Source organism: Strongylocentrotus purpuratus, unplaced genomic scaffold (assembly GCF_000002235.5).
Source record: "Strongylocentrotus purpuratus isolate Spur 01 unplaced genomic scaffold, Spur_5.0 spur5_scaffold_18, whole genome shotgun sequence".
Classification (NCBI taxonomy): Eukaryota; Metazoa; Echinodermata; class Echinoidea; order Camarodonta; family Strongylocentrotidae; genus Strongylocentrotus; species Strongylocentrotus purpuratus.
In genome coordinates, this window is record NW_022145603.1 from 10,430,579 (window position 1) to 10,449,919 (window position 19,341).

Sequence of the window (19,341 nt, forward strand, 5' to 3'; positions counted from 1 at the left end):
GCATGGTTTTGGAATCATAACAATGATAATATATTTTGCCCAGTCTTGGCAAAGTTACAAGCACTGTACACAAGAATATGTATATGGGACTACACGAACATGCGGTATAAAAATCCGTCCCGATTTCGAATGTGAAGGAATTTGAAGAGCCATGCTTTTCAGGGAACATTTTTCATCTGATTTTCTTCCACACTGTCACATGAGAATTAAGAATGATGTTACCCTGACAAGGGTGAGTTTTTCCTTTGGTGTTTGGAATTCAGTTACACCATGAATAAAGCCTCTTTGAGCCGAGACCTAAAACCAGTAAGATTAATTGTCGTTTTTGCGTAACAATTTATGGCGACCTTGCCAGCACCAAAGTTTTAGGTCTCGTATGTTAAATCACATTTTGTTGGTTAAAATATCCGTTACACTGTATGTGTAGGTTTCGTTTTAAAAGAGAGATGGATGTTAGCAAAAAGAGTGATTTTGCGGTTCGGTGTGGTGTGTCTCTCGCCACGGTTTCAGCAGTGCGTGTACCGTCAATAGACGTACAGTATTTGCGGTGGGTGATTTGCGTCGGTGTACGGGATTGTGTGTAGATTGCTATTCAGATTTCAGGTATGCGTGTTATGTGCATGAGTGTCCGTAGGCATTGTGTATTGCAGCGGTGTGTACAGGTTTGTGTGCGAGGGCTGTACTGGGTTTCAATGACCTGAATTGGACATGGTATTGGATTTAGCTGTGTGTGAGCATGAGTTAGACTTTATACTCTACTCTGGTCCCCTCAGTGACGTCATAAGGTCCCATCAGGGTGTTGAACACATGATGTATGCCGACGACACACAAATGTATCTGATACTGAAGCAAAGTGAAATCGCCAGTGGGGTGGTGAGACTGGAGCAGTGCATCGCAGATGTGAAAGTCTGGGCTCGTGATAACAACCTCATGCTTAATGGTGCCAAGACAGAACTCATGCATGTGACGTCAGCATTTCGAAAAGCCAGTGAGCTGCCAGATTTCGAAGTCGACTGCAATACAATCAATCCATCAAAATCGTCTATTAATCTCGGAGTCGCAGTGGATGACAAACTTACCATGAAGCAACATGTTCAGAAATCATGCAGAGCCGCTTCGTTTGGAATTTACCGGATCGGAAAACTCCGAAAGTACCTAGACCAAAGTTCTACTGGGCGCCTAATAAATGCATTTGTGACATCACACATTGATTACTGTAATAGCCTGTTGATAAATCTACCCAGCTCACATCTGACCAAACTCCAACACATCCAGAACACTGCAGCCCGTCTCCTCACACGCACAAGAAAGTACGAACACATAACACCTATTCTTCGTTCTCTTCACTGGCTCCCCATTCCACAGCGCATCCAATTCAAGGTACTGCTTCTCACCTACAAGGCCCGTAATGGACTTGCTCCAGCATACATCAATGGACTCATTTCAACAAAGGTGCAAACCTCCTCCATCAGGCTCCGCTCATCATCATCTGTTCATCTTCAACTATCATCTGGTCCTCGAACTCACACCCGCTATGGAGATCGTGCCTTCTCTGTATGTGCTCCTAAACTCTGGAATAATCTCCCCGTCTCTGTCCGTGAATCCCCAACTCTTGACACTTTTAAACGTAGACTTAAGACCTATCTATTCAACACGAAGTAATTGTCCATCATCATACCGTATTTATAACCACATGTCCTATCTTCTTGTAAGCTATTTATTGTCTAATGTACATAATTATTGCAGTTTAATTAATGATACTTAATTATTGTATTTACATGTTAATTTTTCATTATCATGTTATTGTTATACATTGTTAGTTAAGTAATTCGTCTAAATTAAGCGCATTGTTCATTTCACGTTTCTTGTTGATCCTTATTACATATTTAGTTTAACCGTACTTTTTATTTCACTTGTTTTGTAAAGCGCTTAGAAACTGTACTTGTATACCAGAGCTATATAAATCTTAAATATTATTATATTAATCCAGGTTGGATGCACAGGGATACTTTTTGTCATACTTCGACTTTGAGACAGGTCTTGATATTGCATGTCTACGTTAATTAAGACAATTGGTGGATAGTTTTCAAGGGTTCTTGTCTTGGAAATTAAGCTAGACCTCTACAACAAGAGTCTTGATGGTTGTCAGTATTTTCTTGAATAGATTCTACGGGGATTGTTCCGTACCTGTTGATACCCAGTTGTGATTTCAAATACAATTTCATAATGGCCAGTATAGATCAGATAAAAGAATTCTCAACCCTAGGTCGAGAGATGAGCCTTGCGGGTAGTGAGCTTAGTAAGTTCGTTTCCGAGCGCTGCGCCGAAGTGTTGAGAGTAGAAGAGCTAGAATGTGAAAGCCAGCGTGATCGCGAAGAGCGCGAAAAAAAGGGAAGCTAGCCGAGCTTCGGGTCGAGGAGAGAAAGAATTCCGGTGTAGATACGGGTGGTTTGAGGGTGAAAATTAGTAAATTTGATGACACATGTCGTCGCTGGTTTTACGAACCCGCGTACGTGCGCGCGTCGCGTAAAAAGTTGATTTTGAGATAATCGCATTTAAATGTTCAAGACAACATATGGCATTCTTACTCTTTGAGTATTACCGGATAATTCTCTTTTCAGATACGTAAGGTTCCTCAACTATGTAATACGATACTTTTTTGGGGGAAAAAAACTCTTTTTCTATGAAATAAGACCGTCCAAACTTGCGCGTCCCTTCGTAAAACCACAAATCCAGGATCGCGCGCACGAATTTAATTTACGAACCGACGTAGATGCCTGCGCGCCGCTTACTGCGTGATAACACCGCATATTTTGGTTTTACGAACTGACGTACGCGTTCGTTGACGTATCCGAGGTCCATAATAGAGTTGTACGCAGGAAGGGGGGGGGGTGGGGGGGGGGGGTATTTTTCACGATAGGCATGAAGTGTTTTTTTTTTTTTTTTTTTTGGGGGGGGGGGGGGGACGTGCCCCCGTATCTACGCCCCCCCCCCCATCCCCCGAGTATTACGAAATGTTTATGTATTTTCATCTGTTCAACAATAAAATAACACTGCTATACTTAACCTAATTATGTAGAATACATTTTCCTTTCTTGTTGTTTCTTTATCCTCTCTTTCGCATTAACGTTTCCCCTCTCTCTTTACACATTCTCTATAGTTTCATGCTTTTAATTATGATTTAATTTCACATTCATATTTCCGATGAGGGTAAATCTTTGATTATCGACATACTTTTGATATCATTACAAAATTATGAATGATTGTGGTGAGCGCATAATACAAACAAGATAATATAACATGAAAAATAACATTCTTTGAAATAAAACTTTATTTCAATAATACAGTAACATGAAATTGTTATCAAATGTACATTATTCAATCTAGGCATTAATTTTGTAGAATTTAATTAGGATAAATATGGATAAGTTTATATAGTCTTGCATTTGCATTGGGTGGAAATGCTCTTCAAAGAGGCCTATCAAATTAAGATGGGGAATAGGTAGTCCCTTAAATGTTGTGATTTGCAAATATTAAAGAGTACGTGATATCAGTTTATTGGCAAAATTAGACAAATAATATATTAATGCAAATTAAATACTTTGGGCCTCGATTTATGCAAATACATATAAATATTTTCATGCTAAAAATTGTTATATGGGGTCAATAAAGAGAATACCAGAATGCACAAGTTCATTTTTATCTTTTATAGTAGATTTTCGATAAAAACTGAAAACATACATACTAAATTCAATTAAACATACAATTCAGTCATTAACCTCTTTCGATATTTCAGATACATATAATTCAATATATTACAATAACAGTAATAAAATCACAAGTAATATTTTTAGCTATTAAATGAAAATGCAATTATTGTACAACAATGATAATCTTTACATTCACATCATTAGATATCAAATTCATTGAATATTCATCATTTAAACAAGTACTATAAGTAATCTGAAATTGGCATCGTATTTAAATGTCTCCGTGAAGCAGTACACTTTTAAATGCTTGCATATATTACAATAACAGTAACACAATCACAAAGTAACATGTTTAGCTATTAAATAAAATGCAATGATTTTACAACAATGATTTACATTATTATATATCAAATTCATTGAATATTCATTATACAAACAAGTACAATAATTAATCTGAAGTTGGTATTCTATTTAAACGTGTCTTTGTGAAGCAGTAAACTTGTTAATGCTTGCATACCTACAATAAATCCCAATATCAAGGAAATTAGGATTAAATAAGTTATAAGTCAATCAGATTCATTTCATCTAAATTTGTTGTACTCCTAACTGAAAAGAGATGGATGAATCATAGCTTATATCAGGCAAATCATGCTGGAATATCAAATATCATACTGCTTGACCTGGATTCTAACACAGGTGGATTAAGTTTATTTTTGTCATAATGATAACTGCAACCTTAATGTAAACATTAACTTCAACTTAACAAATCTATATCAATTATCGTGCTCACATTTTAACATATTTCAGATACATTTGACTGCATTGGTTAAAAAAAATACACGTAACACGATTCATGTTAAAAATACACTACCAACACACATTGCACAAAAATACATAGTGTTTTTTTTTCCTTTTGATGATATACTCATTGGATGTGCTACATGCACATCTGAAGGTTATGTATTAACCAAATATTGTTTGGTATGCGCATTCACAACATAAACCACTATTCATCATGATAAACAGTAATCAAGCAAATGGCTCCAAGATCACAACACAATGCATTTATGAAGGCTGTTCATATTCTATACAACCCCCTGAAGAATTTCCAGTGAGCGTAAAGATAAGTAAATAAAATTCAAGTTTTCACAAACTGTTGTTAGAGTAAGAATAAGCAATTTGTTTGTTTTTACACAGGAAAATACATTTCAACACCTAGTGATACTGGCATATTGTTGATGGTTCATTTTACCTGATTGCTAAAAAAGCATTTGTATACTTGTATTAGAGCAAATGATAATTATTTTAAATGATTTAGCAGAGTTCAACAATTATCCTGATCCTATAATTAAAAACCATTTTCATTTTCAGTAACATGGTCACCCATCAGTACAAAGATAACATAAGACATGGGTATTTTGACCAACAAAATAATTGAAACAGTGGAGAGAATCATTAATAGATATAATAGCATATATGTGAGACTAATGATGGTTATTTTACCTGACTGCTAAGAAAGCATAAATGCTTGTTAGTAAGCAACGAGAGGACCGACGGCTTGAGGTCCTCTCTGAAAATGAGGATTACAGACCTGCCAACGTCTGGAGTTGAAAAACTGTATTCTTTAATCCCAAAAGTTGTATTTTACTTTCAAAAGTTGTATTATTAAAAATGAACACGGGTTGTTACGCGGATCAATGCCTTTTACAGTTCCTACATACAGGAAGAATTCTTTTTTAGGATCGTTGGTTGAATATGCATGATTTCGTTACGACTGGTGTGTTCGATGAACTAATGAACATCCCCAAATTGCCGATGTGAGATATGCTTGTAGGATACTTTATAGGACAGAATGGGTATTTTGCCATTGTTCAGCAATAAAATAACACTGCTATACTTAACCTATTTATGTAGAAGAGATGTCTCTTTCAAACTTGTGCAAATTTTCTTCCTCCTCTCTTCTCTCTCCTTCAAGAAGACCATGTGGTTGGATTTTCCCCAACGGATATTGTTATTTGCCTCAATTCTTAATAACAGAATGGATGTGTTCAAAATAATTTTAGACAAAATGATATGTCATCATCATGCACAACTGAAGAAAGAGGTAGAAACCCATATCAACCGATTTCATCGCGTTGAGTACTGTCGGGCTAACAGTACGTGTGAGTATCTACCTGGAGACCTCAACAAGTCAATTATGTACAAGTACAAAGAAGCCTATCCAAATGGGTACTCCTACTCCTTCTACTCCAAGACACTTCAACGGCTCAACCTAAAATTCCATAAGCCCCAAAAAGACAAATGTGGATTGTGTGAGTCTTATCTCAGAGGCACAGATGAGCTAGAAAAAAAGAAGAGCTAAGAAGCAACTACAGTACACATGTGCTAGAGAAGAATACTGTTCGAGAGCTCAAAGCTGCAGCAAAAGATCAAGCCACTCTAAAATAAGATGTGTGTGCAGCGGTTTTCGACCTACAACAAGTACTGCACTTACCCAAAGCCAACCGTTCAGAGGTTTTCTACAGGAGGTGCCTTGCTAACTACAATCTAACAGTATTCAACCTCGACAACAAAGATGGGGTGTATCTCATGAAGGCATTTCAGGAAGAGGGTCATCCGAAATAGCATCCTTCATTCATAAATATCTGAATGAGGTAGATTCATCTGGGATCAAAGAGGTACATCTCTTTGGAGACGGGTGCATTGGGCAAAACAAAAACTCTGTGTTGCCTGCAATATGATGCTATACTTCCTACTCCTTCTTCAAGACACGGCAACGGCTCAATTAACCAAAAATTCCATTAGCCCAAAAAGTACAAATGTGGATTGTGTGAGTCTTATTTTATCTCAGAGGCACAGATGAGAAGAAAAAAGAAAGAAGAGCTAAGAAGCAAACACTATAGCAACTGCTGACCGATCAAGCTAGAAAGTGATGACGGCCTCAGCCATGCATCGGACGAGGTAGGAGCGTCTAAGTCTAACTCTTATTAATTATTAAACAGCCCTATATAAGCCCCAGCTGTGACTATTTCCATCAAATTGATAGTACTTATGTTTCAAACTAAAGAACATGTGCAATCCCACATTATATACATCACTTCATAGTTAAATTGGTACTGTGTTCTTCACTGACTTCTTTGTGATTCTGTTGATTCAATTATTGAGGAAAAAGTTGATAGAATCGCCGATATTCTGGATGCGCAATCACTGGTGTGCAACCATCGCAAAGCACCTGGAGATCTCGAAACTTCCCAAGGGGAACTTTTGGCGGCCCCTCTAGAGTTCCTTGGGTTCCACATCCTCATCTTCTACAACTCTTCTGATGCCTGCCAATGTGATTTTGTCAAAGTCCGGCTCTATGTGCGAGTGATTTATAGGAATTGTACACAATATGCTGGTGAACTGTAGTCTACCCTTTTTTTTTCAATGCTTCAAGGGGTGTGCTGCCATCACTGTCATCGTTTGTGTCACTTTTTGGTCCCATCCTATAGAAAAAAAGTTATTGAGAAGAACATAGAAAATTAGTTATCACCCATTTATTTTCAACTATTTGGTACAATTTTAGCACGACAACTATTTTATATCGTTATTCTGTATGTAACAAATTAGCAGGTAAATAAGGAATGGACCTTTCTTATCTGACTTGCCCGACGGTTGTTACATGTAATTCAAGACTTGTATAACTAGGTAAAAATGAAACATACATAAGCAATACAACTTAAAAGTGACAGTTCTGTTCTTGTTACGAAGGCACTTTAGAAGTAGCAGTACCAGTATTCTTTCAGTCATTTTCCATTATAAAACCAAGAAACAGCAATATAATCAGTTTCAATAGAACTATAACACAGATTGATACAATACACTGTGCTGAACTTATGCCATTCATGAAAATAAATTTTGATTATTGTGTCCTAAAGCTGAATTGAACCTGAAATATGCTTATTCTATATTTCCAAAGTAATTTGAAAGATGATTTGTTCAGACCAGAACAAAAATTATTACTTTAAAGTGACTGTCATAGTCATGGACAAAATATTAAACATGAAGGCTTTCTTTTTTACACTTTATCTTTAATTATGTGGTCAGTTAAATTGGTGTCTGGGATGTGAGCTTTACAAAATGAAAACAATAAAAAAAAAAAAAAAAAAACCATGTTGGATTCAATTATGCATGTAACATAGGTTTCAAAAGCACCTTTGGCATGCAGCCACCACTCCACCTTCAGATAATTCATGGAACTCATCATGCTCTGGTAGCTGATTTATGGCTTGTGATGTACATGACTTAGTTCTAGGGACCATATGGTAGAGTCTGTTAAAATAAATAGAAAAGAAAACAAATAGATGATTAACACATTCACATTCATTCAGAAGAGTGAACTTCCATGTTGGATTTATTTCAAACAATACTCCATCCTATGTCATTATTCTAACTTTACTTTGTAATTCTTCCTAGCCAAAATGCAAGAAACTCACATATCAGCAATGATCTGTTTCCTACCATTTAAGGTGGATAAATGAAAGAGGGGTTCAGGGCTCCAAAGATTTTTCATAGGATTTGTGATGAAGTATACATCTGAATCGAGTAATAAATCCCTTAAAAGTACATATGAAGCAATGGTAAAAAACTAACCTCACATGTCAGCAATGAATGTTTTACTGTTCTACCTGTTACTCTAATCGTGAATGTTTATTATAATCAGTAAATCACATGATTTATAGGAATTGTAGGCCTACACAATATGCTGGTGAACTGTAGTCTACCTTTTTTTCAATGCTGCAAGGGGTGTGCTGCCATCACTGTCATCGTTTTCGTCATCACTGTCTCTGCTCTTGAATCCACCTATGGCCAGGACTTTACCTCGCCATGGTGACGGTCCTGGCCACTGCATTAAAACAGTGGCCCCCTTCTTAAGGGGATCTCCATCAAATTCAAGGTCCTTCACATAGACTACATTTTGTTCTCCTGTTGAGATCCATTGGACCAACACATCAGTTCCAGGATCCATTATATGGAAACAATATTAAGAAAGCAATGAAACAAAGTTAAAAAAAAATAGCTGCTATGGAAATGTACAGCTTTAAAGTTAAAACTAGGGACTTAAATGGCAGTGTATGACAATCATGAAGGAAGATATGTGACATTTCATGGTTGTTCCATGGAAATGTTATGAGTTGGTGTTTTGACGTGATGGCTATTCCACATATCTTTCTGAAGGATATGAGCCACCCCTTACATGTATGTGGCTCAATGTTTATGTGACCTTTTTAATAATAACTGAACAGTTAATACTGAAAAGATTTCCGTTGAATGAAAATGACATAAATGATATGACACATTACTATAGCTTGTAATGCAAACAAAACATGAATGGATATGCCATTCATGAAAAAAAAACATTCCAATTCAGATTTAATGCTATACTAAGCGAATTCCATCTATGTTTCTCTGGGCTCTTTATAAAAATTCTGATATTTACCATCAGGCAAGGGTACATGGTGGAGGGCCAAACTTATGACTGGACTAACTAAGTTAGAGAATAGACTCTAATTAGACAAGGCCTTTGCCTAGGCCTTATTTAGATATGTTTAATTGGACACTTTAGACTAGGTTAAGTGAGCCTAGTCTAGCATAGTTTAGTGAGCTTAATACTAGCCTAGGCTAGTATTAAAGCAAGTATAGGGCCGCGCAGCATGACTCCCGAGGCTGATTGATATCATACCTGTTAGATTCAGGCTGGCCCTAACTTATTGTAACAACATAAGCTATTACTTGACCTAGTCTTACACTTTATAGATTAGGCCTAAAAGTAAAACCTGTAGAGGCTACAAAAGTACAATACAAGCTAGTCTCTAGTCTAGTCTAGAGACTAGACCAATGCTGACCTAATTATGACATAGACTAGGCCTAGCCGCCTAGATTGAATTAGACTAGGCTGCATATTATTTAGCATACATGTACATGTAAGTTGTAAGTTTAATCTACTTATATTATAGCACCACTCAGTCTCACATTCATACTCCCAGCAGGGTAAAAAAATTCACGGGCAGGCCAATTGTATTTTGCCTTTTGCCTTTTTGGGCATGGCTTATTATTTAGTTTAGCCTCAAATTTATCAGATTTTCCAGGAAAGAATGTAATACATTTCACTGTGAAAGAGCATGCCAAATCGAATTTTAAGATGAAGCCGACCATATTCTTACTTTTGCAAACGAAATAACTTGTCTTTTAGTATTCTTAGCATGTTCAGCTCAGCACACTAACATGTTTATATGTATGTGGGACAGTGTAGCATTAATTGCACGGCGTAAGAAAACTGGCTCCATTTAAAAAGGGTTACTTGCTAATATTAATCTTTAAAATGAGATAATCACATTTTCATGAAGACAAAAGATTTTTAATTGACCGTAATAGTCATAATAAAGGACTTTTTCAACATCTACCTGAGATTTCTGCGGGCATAGCTGGTCTTGCACGTCACTTCGTAAAGTATGCGGGATGCGCTGCTCTGATTTTACGAAGTGACGTTTGCGAGTGCGTCACTTCGTAAAAATACCATTTCAGGATTGCAAGGATACGTCGCTTGGTTAGCAACCGTAATTAGGTTACCTCAGCAAAAAATGTTCCAAAATTCGGGGGAAAAAAAGTTCACAGTAAATGGAGTAATAAATCATCAAAAACCGAAAAAATGAAAAATCCTTCAATTTCGGCCTCTACGCCGGTTCGTAAAACCAGCGACGATGTGATACATTTGATGCATACATTACCAAATTCGAATTGGTCATGGCTAGTCAAAAGGTACCTGACAGTGGAAGAGCCTTACACCTTATTTCTAAATTGACAGGGCAGGCTTTAGAGGTAGTGAATAGAATGTCAAGGGAAACTCGTAATGATTACGAGGCAGTAAAGAGAGAGTTGATGGAGTTTTATCATTTGACCGCCGATGGTTATAGGAGAAAAATTCGTACAGCAAAGCCAGAAAAGCATGAACAGCCTAGGCAATTCAGTGTACGATTGAAGGGTTACTTGCAGAATTGGATTGAGTTATCAAACATTGAAGCGAATTATGACTCCCTGTTTGATTTAATTCTAAGAGAACAGTTTGTGTATTGTTGCCCAAGGGAAGTTACAGTTGTTGTTAGAGAGGGGCAGGATAGTAGCATTGATAACGTTGTTGAAAGGGCTATGGTTTATGTAGGGGCCCATGGGACGTTACATACATTCGGTACACCCCGCAATCCAGGTGAATTCAAACTGACGGCTACAAGTACACAGGGTAGTGTTGGTCCCACTCGGCCAAGTGACCCCAATGGTAAGGGTTTTGACTCGCGTACACCAAGTAGTAAGGGTGGAAGAACATACTGCTAGAGGTTGTTATATGTGTGGTAGCCAGGGGCACTTGAAGAACGAATGTCCATTGCGCAAACAAATACATTCAGCGCAAGGAATGATGTCTTTGGATGGGACAGATTTCCCCACCCAAAGAGTAGAGGGTAATGACATTTCTCAGTTAGTCGCGAATGGTGTTGAGGATACAGGATATAGTATCGGTTCATTGAAGTCTGTGGATAGTTCAACAAATGCTAATACAGTGCATCTCGGACTTGCTAGTATCTGTTTACTACCAGTAGAAGCAAATGGATTGAATTCATTAGAGCAGGCAAGACAAAGCATTGTGAATAAGGTAGGCATGGCTTATGATCTGGTAGGGGCTATGACGAAGCATATGCCCGTAGTTTCAGGTAGGCTGGGAAAAGGGAACAAAGCAGTGTCAGTTTTGAGAGATTGTGGGTGCACTACTTGTGTAGTTAAATCAGAACTAGTCGATGAAGATCAGCTGACAGAGTACAAGCAGTTAATGTTGCTCATTGATGGTGCAGTAAGGGAGTTCTCAGTTGCGAAGCTCACAGTTGATTCTCCATACTATGTGGGTGAGATAGAAGCTTTGTGTATGCCTCATTCACTATTTGATGTTGTTATTGGGGATATAACTGGTGCACGTGAACCCCGCGATCCAGATTTGAACTGGGTACCTAAAGGAGGTAAAGTAGTAAGTGACGATGCAGACCAGGTGAATAGTGATTGTGAGAATACCATTGGTGATGTCGAAGACACTAGTGAAGTGCAGGTTGTGGATGGAGTTGAGCAAGTTGAGCAGGTTGCAAATATCTCTGGTGTGAAAGAGGATAGTCCACGGGTGATGGCAGTTGAAACTCGATCTCAGAAGGAGGTCAAGGTCAAACCGCTCAAGGGTTTGAAAACGGGAAGTCCTGTTTCCGGCATAGAGCCTGCAGGTTTTGTTCGTGAACAGAAGGAAGATTTATCTTTGAGTTCACTGTGGAACAAAGTAGGTAGGGAGGAGGTTAACTTGCCAATGGATGGCTGTTTTCGTATATTTACAGAGAGTATCGATGTGTGTGAGGATTCAGCGGAAGATGTGGAGGTTCAGATCAGTGATGTTGATAGCGCTGAAGGGACAGTGATGCCATCCATACGTGAGAAGGAATTCATAGAGCATATCAGAGTGAATGAGTCCTTGGAGGAGAGTAGTAGGAAAGAGATATCTCAGTCATTGCGTGAGTATCATGAGGTTTTTTCTGATGTACCATAGAAGACAACAGCTGCAGAGTGCAAATTGCCTTTGACAAGTAATGTACCAATACGTTCACCTCCATACAAAGTGCCCAATTGTTAAGGCATCTGACTAAGAATCATGAGATGGAGCATGATGTTCCAAGAGTACAGGTTCAGGATGTAAAGGGTCAGGATAGTGTTGCAGCAAATGGTATGAGGAATGTGTAAAATGCACTACACATGTTTTATTTGGTCTGCGTACCATTGTACAGGATTGAATATTTGTATTATGTATCATGGTTTAACACAGTTTATTAATGTCATTTGTCGGATACACATTGCATTTAACAAGATTATGTATGTTTATTTTGTCGTAATTTTTCGAGCATAGTTCACGTAAAAGGAGCTTTGGAAAGAAATGTAACATAAACGATTTAATACGATACAATCTTGTCTGTTTAAATGGCAGCAGCTATTTAGGTGGTCTGTTATCAACAGACCACCTATTGATTTCGTCAGAATTTTCTTTATGTATTATTATTCTTTATTAGGTGGTCTGTTATCAACAGACCACCTATTGATTTCGTCAGAATTTTCTTTATTTATTTATTATTATTATTATTTATTTTTATTTCTTCCCGTTTTTTGTGCCCAGGATAACTCACAGTTTGGTTTAGTCAATTTGATTCAATTTTAGCACAGTCATAGGTCATTGTCATGACACGTGTCTCGAACATTTTCAAGGTCATCAAGTCATCGTGACGTCCTCAAGGCGCCATTTTGTGAAATCACATTATCCATCATATCTTCATGATGCATCAGCAAAGGTCATTCATATTCATATCATATATACTTTAGGTCAAGGGTCAACAGGTCATGTCATTAAAGGTCACATAAAGGTCATGACGCGCGCGTACGTGTGCGTCAAAATTTTAAAAAGCTCAAAATCACTTAACTACTAAAGGAGAGTACGAATCAGGTCATTTTAAGCATTTCAAAATTTTCCGTCCGGACATGTCCCCGCGCGCGTTGCGCGCGCTCATGACGCGCGGAAAAAGTCAAATTCAAAATATTTACATGATTTGGATTTCTCTTAACGTAATTGACAATTTACATTAATTTCAGTCACTCTTCATATTTCATAAGGCCGTGAGCGTGCGTCAAAGTTCAAAATCCGCGCGTGCTGCTATGGGCAATATAATGCAAATTTCATCAAAAACATGCCATTTTAAAAATCGAAATAGCTCTTCAGATAGTCCATCGACCCCCAATTTTTATATCATGGTTGGAAAAAGCATGAGTTGGAGATATAATTTCATACCACCCTGACTCGTACAAAGTGAAACAAAGTCATCATATTGGCATCTAAACTCAAACAAATGTATTTTGTTGATGACGTCATTTTTGTCTTTGTTTAATTGAGATTATCTCACTTATCGGTGATCGATTTTCTCCCAGATTTTGATATGTTGTAGCTGAGATGATTCTCTATCAAAAATATTCATTTATTGTTCATTTAGATGACGTCATCATAGTTAAATTTTCGATTAAAGGCGACAATACAATTTTGTCATATTTGCCTGTTATGTCTATGGGAGGTCACTTTTTTCAAAACATGCATCTGCATGACATTGTGTTTTGACCAGTATCTCGGTTATTATTCAACAGTTTTCTCCCAAATTTGAGTATGTTGTAGCTGAGACTATTTGCTATCTAAATATTTCCTCATTTTTTCAATCAGATGTCAGGATCATGTTTATACTCATCATCGTCATCATCATCATCAATATCATCATTATCATCATCATCATCAATGTCACCATCATCATCATCATCATGGTCTGAAGATGATGATCATGAACATCACCATGATCATGATCATTATCATCATCATCATCATCATGGTCTGAAGATGATGATCATCAACATCACCATGATCATGATCATTATCATCATCATCATTAACATTATCGTTTTTATCATCATATAACATTATCATTATCATCATCATCACCTTTACTATCATGATCATCATCATGTTCATCATGATCATCATTGTTTACATGTCTATATAACTTCTCCCATTCTCAAATCTATAAGACTTAGACAGACCACCTTATTCGTCTTCGTGACGAATTAAATTCTAGTTTGTATTGATCTTGCAAACTACAAATGTATGTACCATCAAACTGTAAATGATAGTGCATACACACTATTATCATGGATATTTGTTTCGTATAAATGCATTACTCGATCAAGGTTGATATTAAGAAGAAATATTACGTATTACTTGCATTTTAGTTTATGCAAATGCACGAATGTTACTCACTGCATTTTAAACCATGCCAATGTATATTTGGAACCATGCCAATGTATTTTTTTGAACGATGTCTATGTATGATATTCGTTATGAATTTTAGTGCTGGAGCTATATCATTGTGGACATTATAATAGCTTTGTACTTCTGTTGGTGGTCATCTTTAAAAGTCTTCAGGGATCACAAAGCTTGGACTCAGACGACAAACAATGACCGAGATGATGTCCCATTACGAAGAATACTCCTTGTTACTACAGAGACTATGTTTACATCATACGTGTTTACTAAAAAGTCACAATTTGGACTGATAATTTGGATCACATAAAGAGACTGGTGATACCTATTGTTTACAGCATATGTGGTTACTCACAACTTGGATTGATCAATTGGATTACAAAGAGAAACTGATGATACTTATTGGAAAGCTTTAATGACAATTTAATGATTTATGTGCAGTAAACATTGAAAAAATGATTTTCATGAGCTATGTATTTACCAATAGTTCTATGTTTTGTGTAGAAAAATTTATTGGAAACATGCTATAGTAATGACATTTGGAATGAGCTGTTCAGTAAACATTGAAACAGTTTGCTTTAAAAATTTCCATGAGATATGTTATTGCCAATAATTCTATGATTTGTGTAGAAAATTTACTTTAGTAAATTGTTCTTAAAATAGGGGGCTAATTGTCACATGAGAATTAAGAATGATGTTACCCTGACAAGGGTGAGTTTTTCCTTTGGTGTTTGGAATTCAGTTACACCATGAATAAAGCCTCTTTGAGCCGAGACCTAAAACCAGTAAGATTAATTGTCGTTTTTGCGTGACACACACTCGCATAATAACAACGGCAATGCTCAAAAATTATTGCTCACCTCTTCCCAGAACTCAACATTCTCTTTAAAAACATGTCTCTCACAAACCATTTCCACTTCATTGCATAATCGTACTGGGGCCTTTCCATTAATTCAGTTGTACATAATACATGCTAAAAAATAGTCCCGTTTAGTATCAATGGATCTTAGTAAATTTATTATATTCAAGCTATTTACATCATAATCAACGTTACCTACGACGATACGTGCAGCTCTTTTCTGTAGTCTTAAAAGAATGATTATTTTTTGTAAAGAACAGTTTCCCCATACGGAACAAGAACAATCTAAGATTGGCTGTATGGTGCATATGTATATTTTATTCAAAAGGGAAGAGCTTATACATTTACTGAGACATTGGTCTTGTGATTAGGCGATCGCCTGGTAATTGAAAGGTATCGGGGTCGATACCCAGCTAGTGAATTTTTAAGCCTCCTCTATTACAGAGGTAATTAATTCGAAGGAAATGGGCGGCGCTTGTGGCCGGAAATTTCCGCCCCCTTCAGACGACCAGTCTGTTCCCGTCGCACGTTAATGGGCCTCGGTTCAGGCCCCTCACCGTGTGTCGGTTTCGTATCATGTTCACCACCCGTAAAGCTAAAGTTGAAGCTCTTGTATAAGACCGTGAAGCTCGTTTCGCCTCCCGTTTTCTACGGGTGAGAAGCGGAGGGGCTCGAAGCCCTATTCCCACCGGCCGTAAAGTTATGTTTAGGCTCTAGTGAGGCCGTGTAGCTCGCTTCGTCCCCCGTATCTAGGGCTAAGAAGCGGACGAGCTCGTCCACCCTATCTTCGGCTGGGTCTGGAGCTAAATCGTGCCGTCAGGCGCGAAGATGACCCGGCTTTTCACGACCGACTTCGTCGGGAGGGACCCTGTTTCACTAGCGAGGTGCCTGTAATTTCTGCCGTGAAATGTAAGGTTTTCGGGCTCGCTTTGGCTTCCCGTGAAGCGTTGTAGCGAGTCGGTGCTGGTCTCACCGGCCTTCAGCTGTAGCACGGTCGCGAAGTTCTTTTCGTACCCCCGTTTTTCGGCGTGAAAAGCGGAAGGGTTCGTCGACCAAAGTTTCGGCTGGCCCGTCAGGAGATAAGAAGGCGAAGAAGAAATCTACGCCAATTTCGGCCTTTTCTGCTACCGCTCAGGCGGAGCTTCGGGGCGTTTTCTCAAACTGCTACCTTTTCCGCCGGGTCCTGTCCGTGTCGGGCTGTGTCCATGCACCATGAGTGGTTTTCAGAGTATTTAGGGCTGTCGCCGTGGATACAAAGACTGTGACAAGCCGTGCTGTTTTGTCCAGAACGGCCAGCTTTGTGGGAGGTGCGGGCCTCGCAGACTGTGTGTAGTTATTTTGCAACAATCCGCGCTGTAAGGAGCACCAAGGCTCCGCGCTCGCTAAGTCATTCGGTGAAGCGGTGAGGCGGTACTGCCCTGTTCCCCTCGGCCAGGAGGCTAAAGAGGTAAAGTGGTAATTTGAATGCCAGGGTTTTGGCGTCAAACGCTTCAGTCGGCCGTTTTTGTATCCGCTCAGGCGGCTTTGATTCGGGGTTTGATGATTCTTTCGCTCGGGCAACTGGGGTTACCAGTTGTTTGGCGTCAAATTTATCACCTCGTTCGGGCAGTGGCTTGGCGCCTATCTCTGCCCGTGCGCCGGCTGGCTTTGAGTCGGACCCGTTCACACCGTACTCGTTTTCATGTATTCTCCAAGTTCGCGGGTGTGTCTGCTGTGGCGTGAAAGTTGTCACCATGTTTGTGGGAGTACATTTTTCGGTTACTGAAGTTGTCAGTAAACCCGGCGGGCACCACGGTTTTCAGGCGAAGGTTTACTCCTATCCTTCCCCGTGCTTTGGCCGGCATTTGAGCCGGCCGAAGAGTGTTGCTTCTCCGGCATCGGTTAAACCTTTTAGGCCCGGATTGCCTGGTGCTGATGTTGGCTTGCCACCGTGTGCCGTCGGCCCTTGTTTGGGGTTAAGCCTCCAGCTGTTTTAGTGTTCCTCCGGGGGCAGCTACTATCGGCACCTTGCCCCATTTTGGGGGGTTGGTGTCCCCAGTCCGTCAGTCTGACTTCGACTCTGTCTCGTAGTTTTCTTCATATATGTCTCAGGTTCTCAGTTGAGTTGCCCCCGTGCCAGAGAGTCCACTACCCATGCTACTCCTTCATGAGAGGAGTCGGTAGGTGGATCGGTTTTCTCCTTGTCCCTCTGGGTTTTTTAGTTTTTCCTTGAAAGCGTTCAGCTGTTTCTTATCACGCGGGAGCCCGTCTCACCTGTCTAGAAGGGATCTATTTCTATATTGTTGAGGCGGTACAACCTCCTGGGCTTTTTCCGTGGGGTAGCGCTTCCTGTCATAATGAAGGCTGCTTTCTGGTTTGCGCATAACACCTTCGTTTCGTGTTATATTAAGGACATTCCTGCGAGTGATGATTGTTTTGCTACGGCGTCTTTAGGTTCGGCATCTTGTTTGCCTGGTCCCCCGCTAACCTTTTGTTTGGGACATGCCCCCCGCTTTCATCTGTGTTGGTCTAAGCAATAATAGGTAGATACATATGATTTATTGTGGGAAATTAATTAAATTAGAACTGATTTTATTATTTACTATACAAATCTATGTAGCTACCTATGTCCTTCCTTCCGTCCCCTCCCCTTGCTGGCAACATGTCTCTGGTTGTATCTGGGACTGCTTTAAGAGAGGAAGTTTGCATGCGGGCGTGGTGTGCACGTGACAGGTGGTATAGCGGGGTCTTGGGCAGGGGTATGCACAACTGGGACTTTTTTATTTCGATGACTGCTTTGTCAGGAGGACTAAGCAATAATAGGTAGATACATAGATTTATACAGTAAATAATAAATTCAGTTCTGATTTAACTAATTTATGACAGTTTATCATTTCGTTGATAACAATATATATATATATATATATATAAATATATATTTATATATATATTTGATTATTAGGTGGTCTGTCGTCTACGACAGATAACCTATTGTTTTCGTCAGAATTTTCTTTCTTATTCTTTATTTTTATTTCTCCCCACTTTTTTGTTTCAAGATCGGTTTAATCAATTTCCTTCAATTTATGCACAATCATAGGTCACTGTCATAAGACGTGACAGGAACATTTTCAAGGTCATCAAGTCTTCATGACGTCATCCAGGCGCCATTTTTTTATTGGTACTTTCAACTCATGATCATATCTTCATAACGGTCAATATCCGTCCGATCAATTTCAGGTTTAAAAAAACGCGCGCGCATGCGTACGTCCGCGCGTCAACGCGCGCGCAATAAATAAAAATGCTCCGAATCGTCTCAAATTCATTCTTCATACGTTTCAGGCCATTTTAAGCATTTTGCAAAAAAAACGTGCACACGCGCATAGGCGCGCATTTTCGCGCGTACTAATATTTTGCAACATAGAATCGCCAAATCCTGTCATCATGTTTGGCACATTTTTCCAAGCATTTTGATACCTTGTTTACCTTTTCCCGACCATTAATAACGCTATTAGCGTCCGTTTTAGATACATGTCCGTGCCGGCCTGCGAGCTCTTGTAATACATATCATATATGGGCAAAAACATGCCTATACAAAATCCATTGTAGCTCTTTAGGATGCAAGATGACCCCAATTTTTTTTCATATCTTGATAAAGTATGAGTCGGAGATATGATTTCATGTCTCATTTGACCCTCAATTTACTCATGACGTCATCATAATGGCCTCCGAACTCAAAATTTCAATTTACATATTATGACGTCAGCATATTTACGGAAAATTGATTGTATCACTGTAAATATTTATAGATTTTCTTTCAAATGTTGATATGTTTTAGCTGAGACAATTCTCTACAAATGCAGTTTACACGAATTTTCATTTTGACGAAA

At 38.8% G+C, this 19,341-nt stretch overlaps 1 protein-coding gene across 1 annotated transcript; it reads left to right on the plus strand.

Moving 5' to 3' along the window:
• The first annotated feature begins 810 nt into the window (after nt 1-810).
• LOC115925512 lies at nt 811-1,662 on the plus strand. The gene has a single exon (XM_030989523.1). The coding sequence runs from the start codon at nt 811-813 to the stop codon at nt 1,660-1,662; it is 852 nt and encodes a 283-aa protein (XP_030845383.1).
• The last annotated feature ends 17,679 nt before the right edge of the window (nt 1,663-19,341 follow it).

Excerpts from the sequence above, each read along its gene's own strand:
- LOC115925512 (XM_030989523.1), top strand. The coding sequence starts at position 811 with ATGTATGCCGACGACACACAAATGTATCTGATACTGAAGCAAAGTGAA.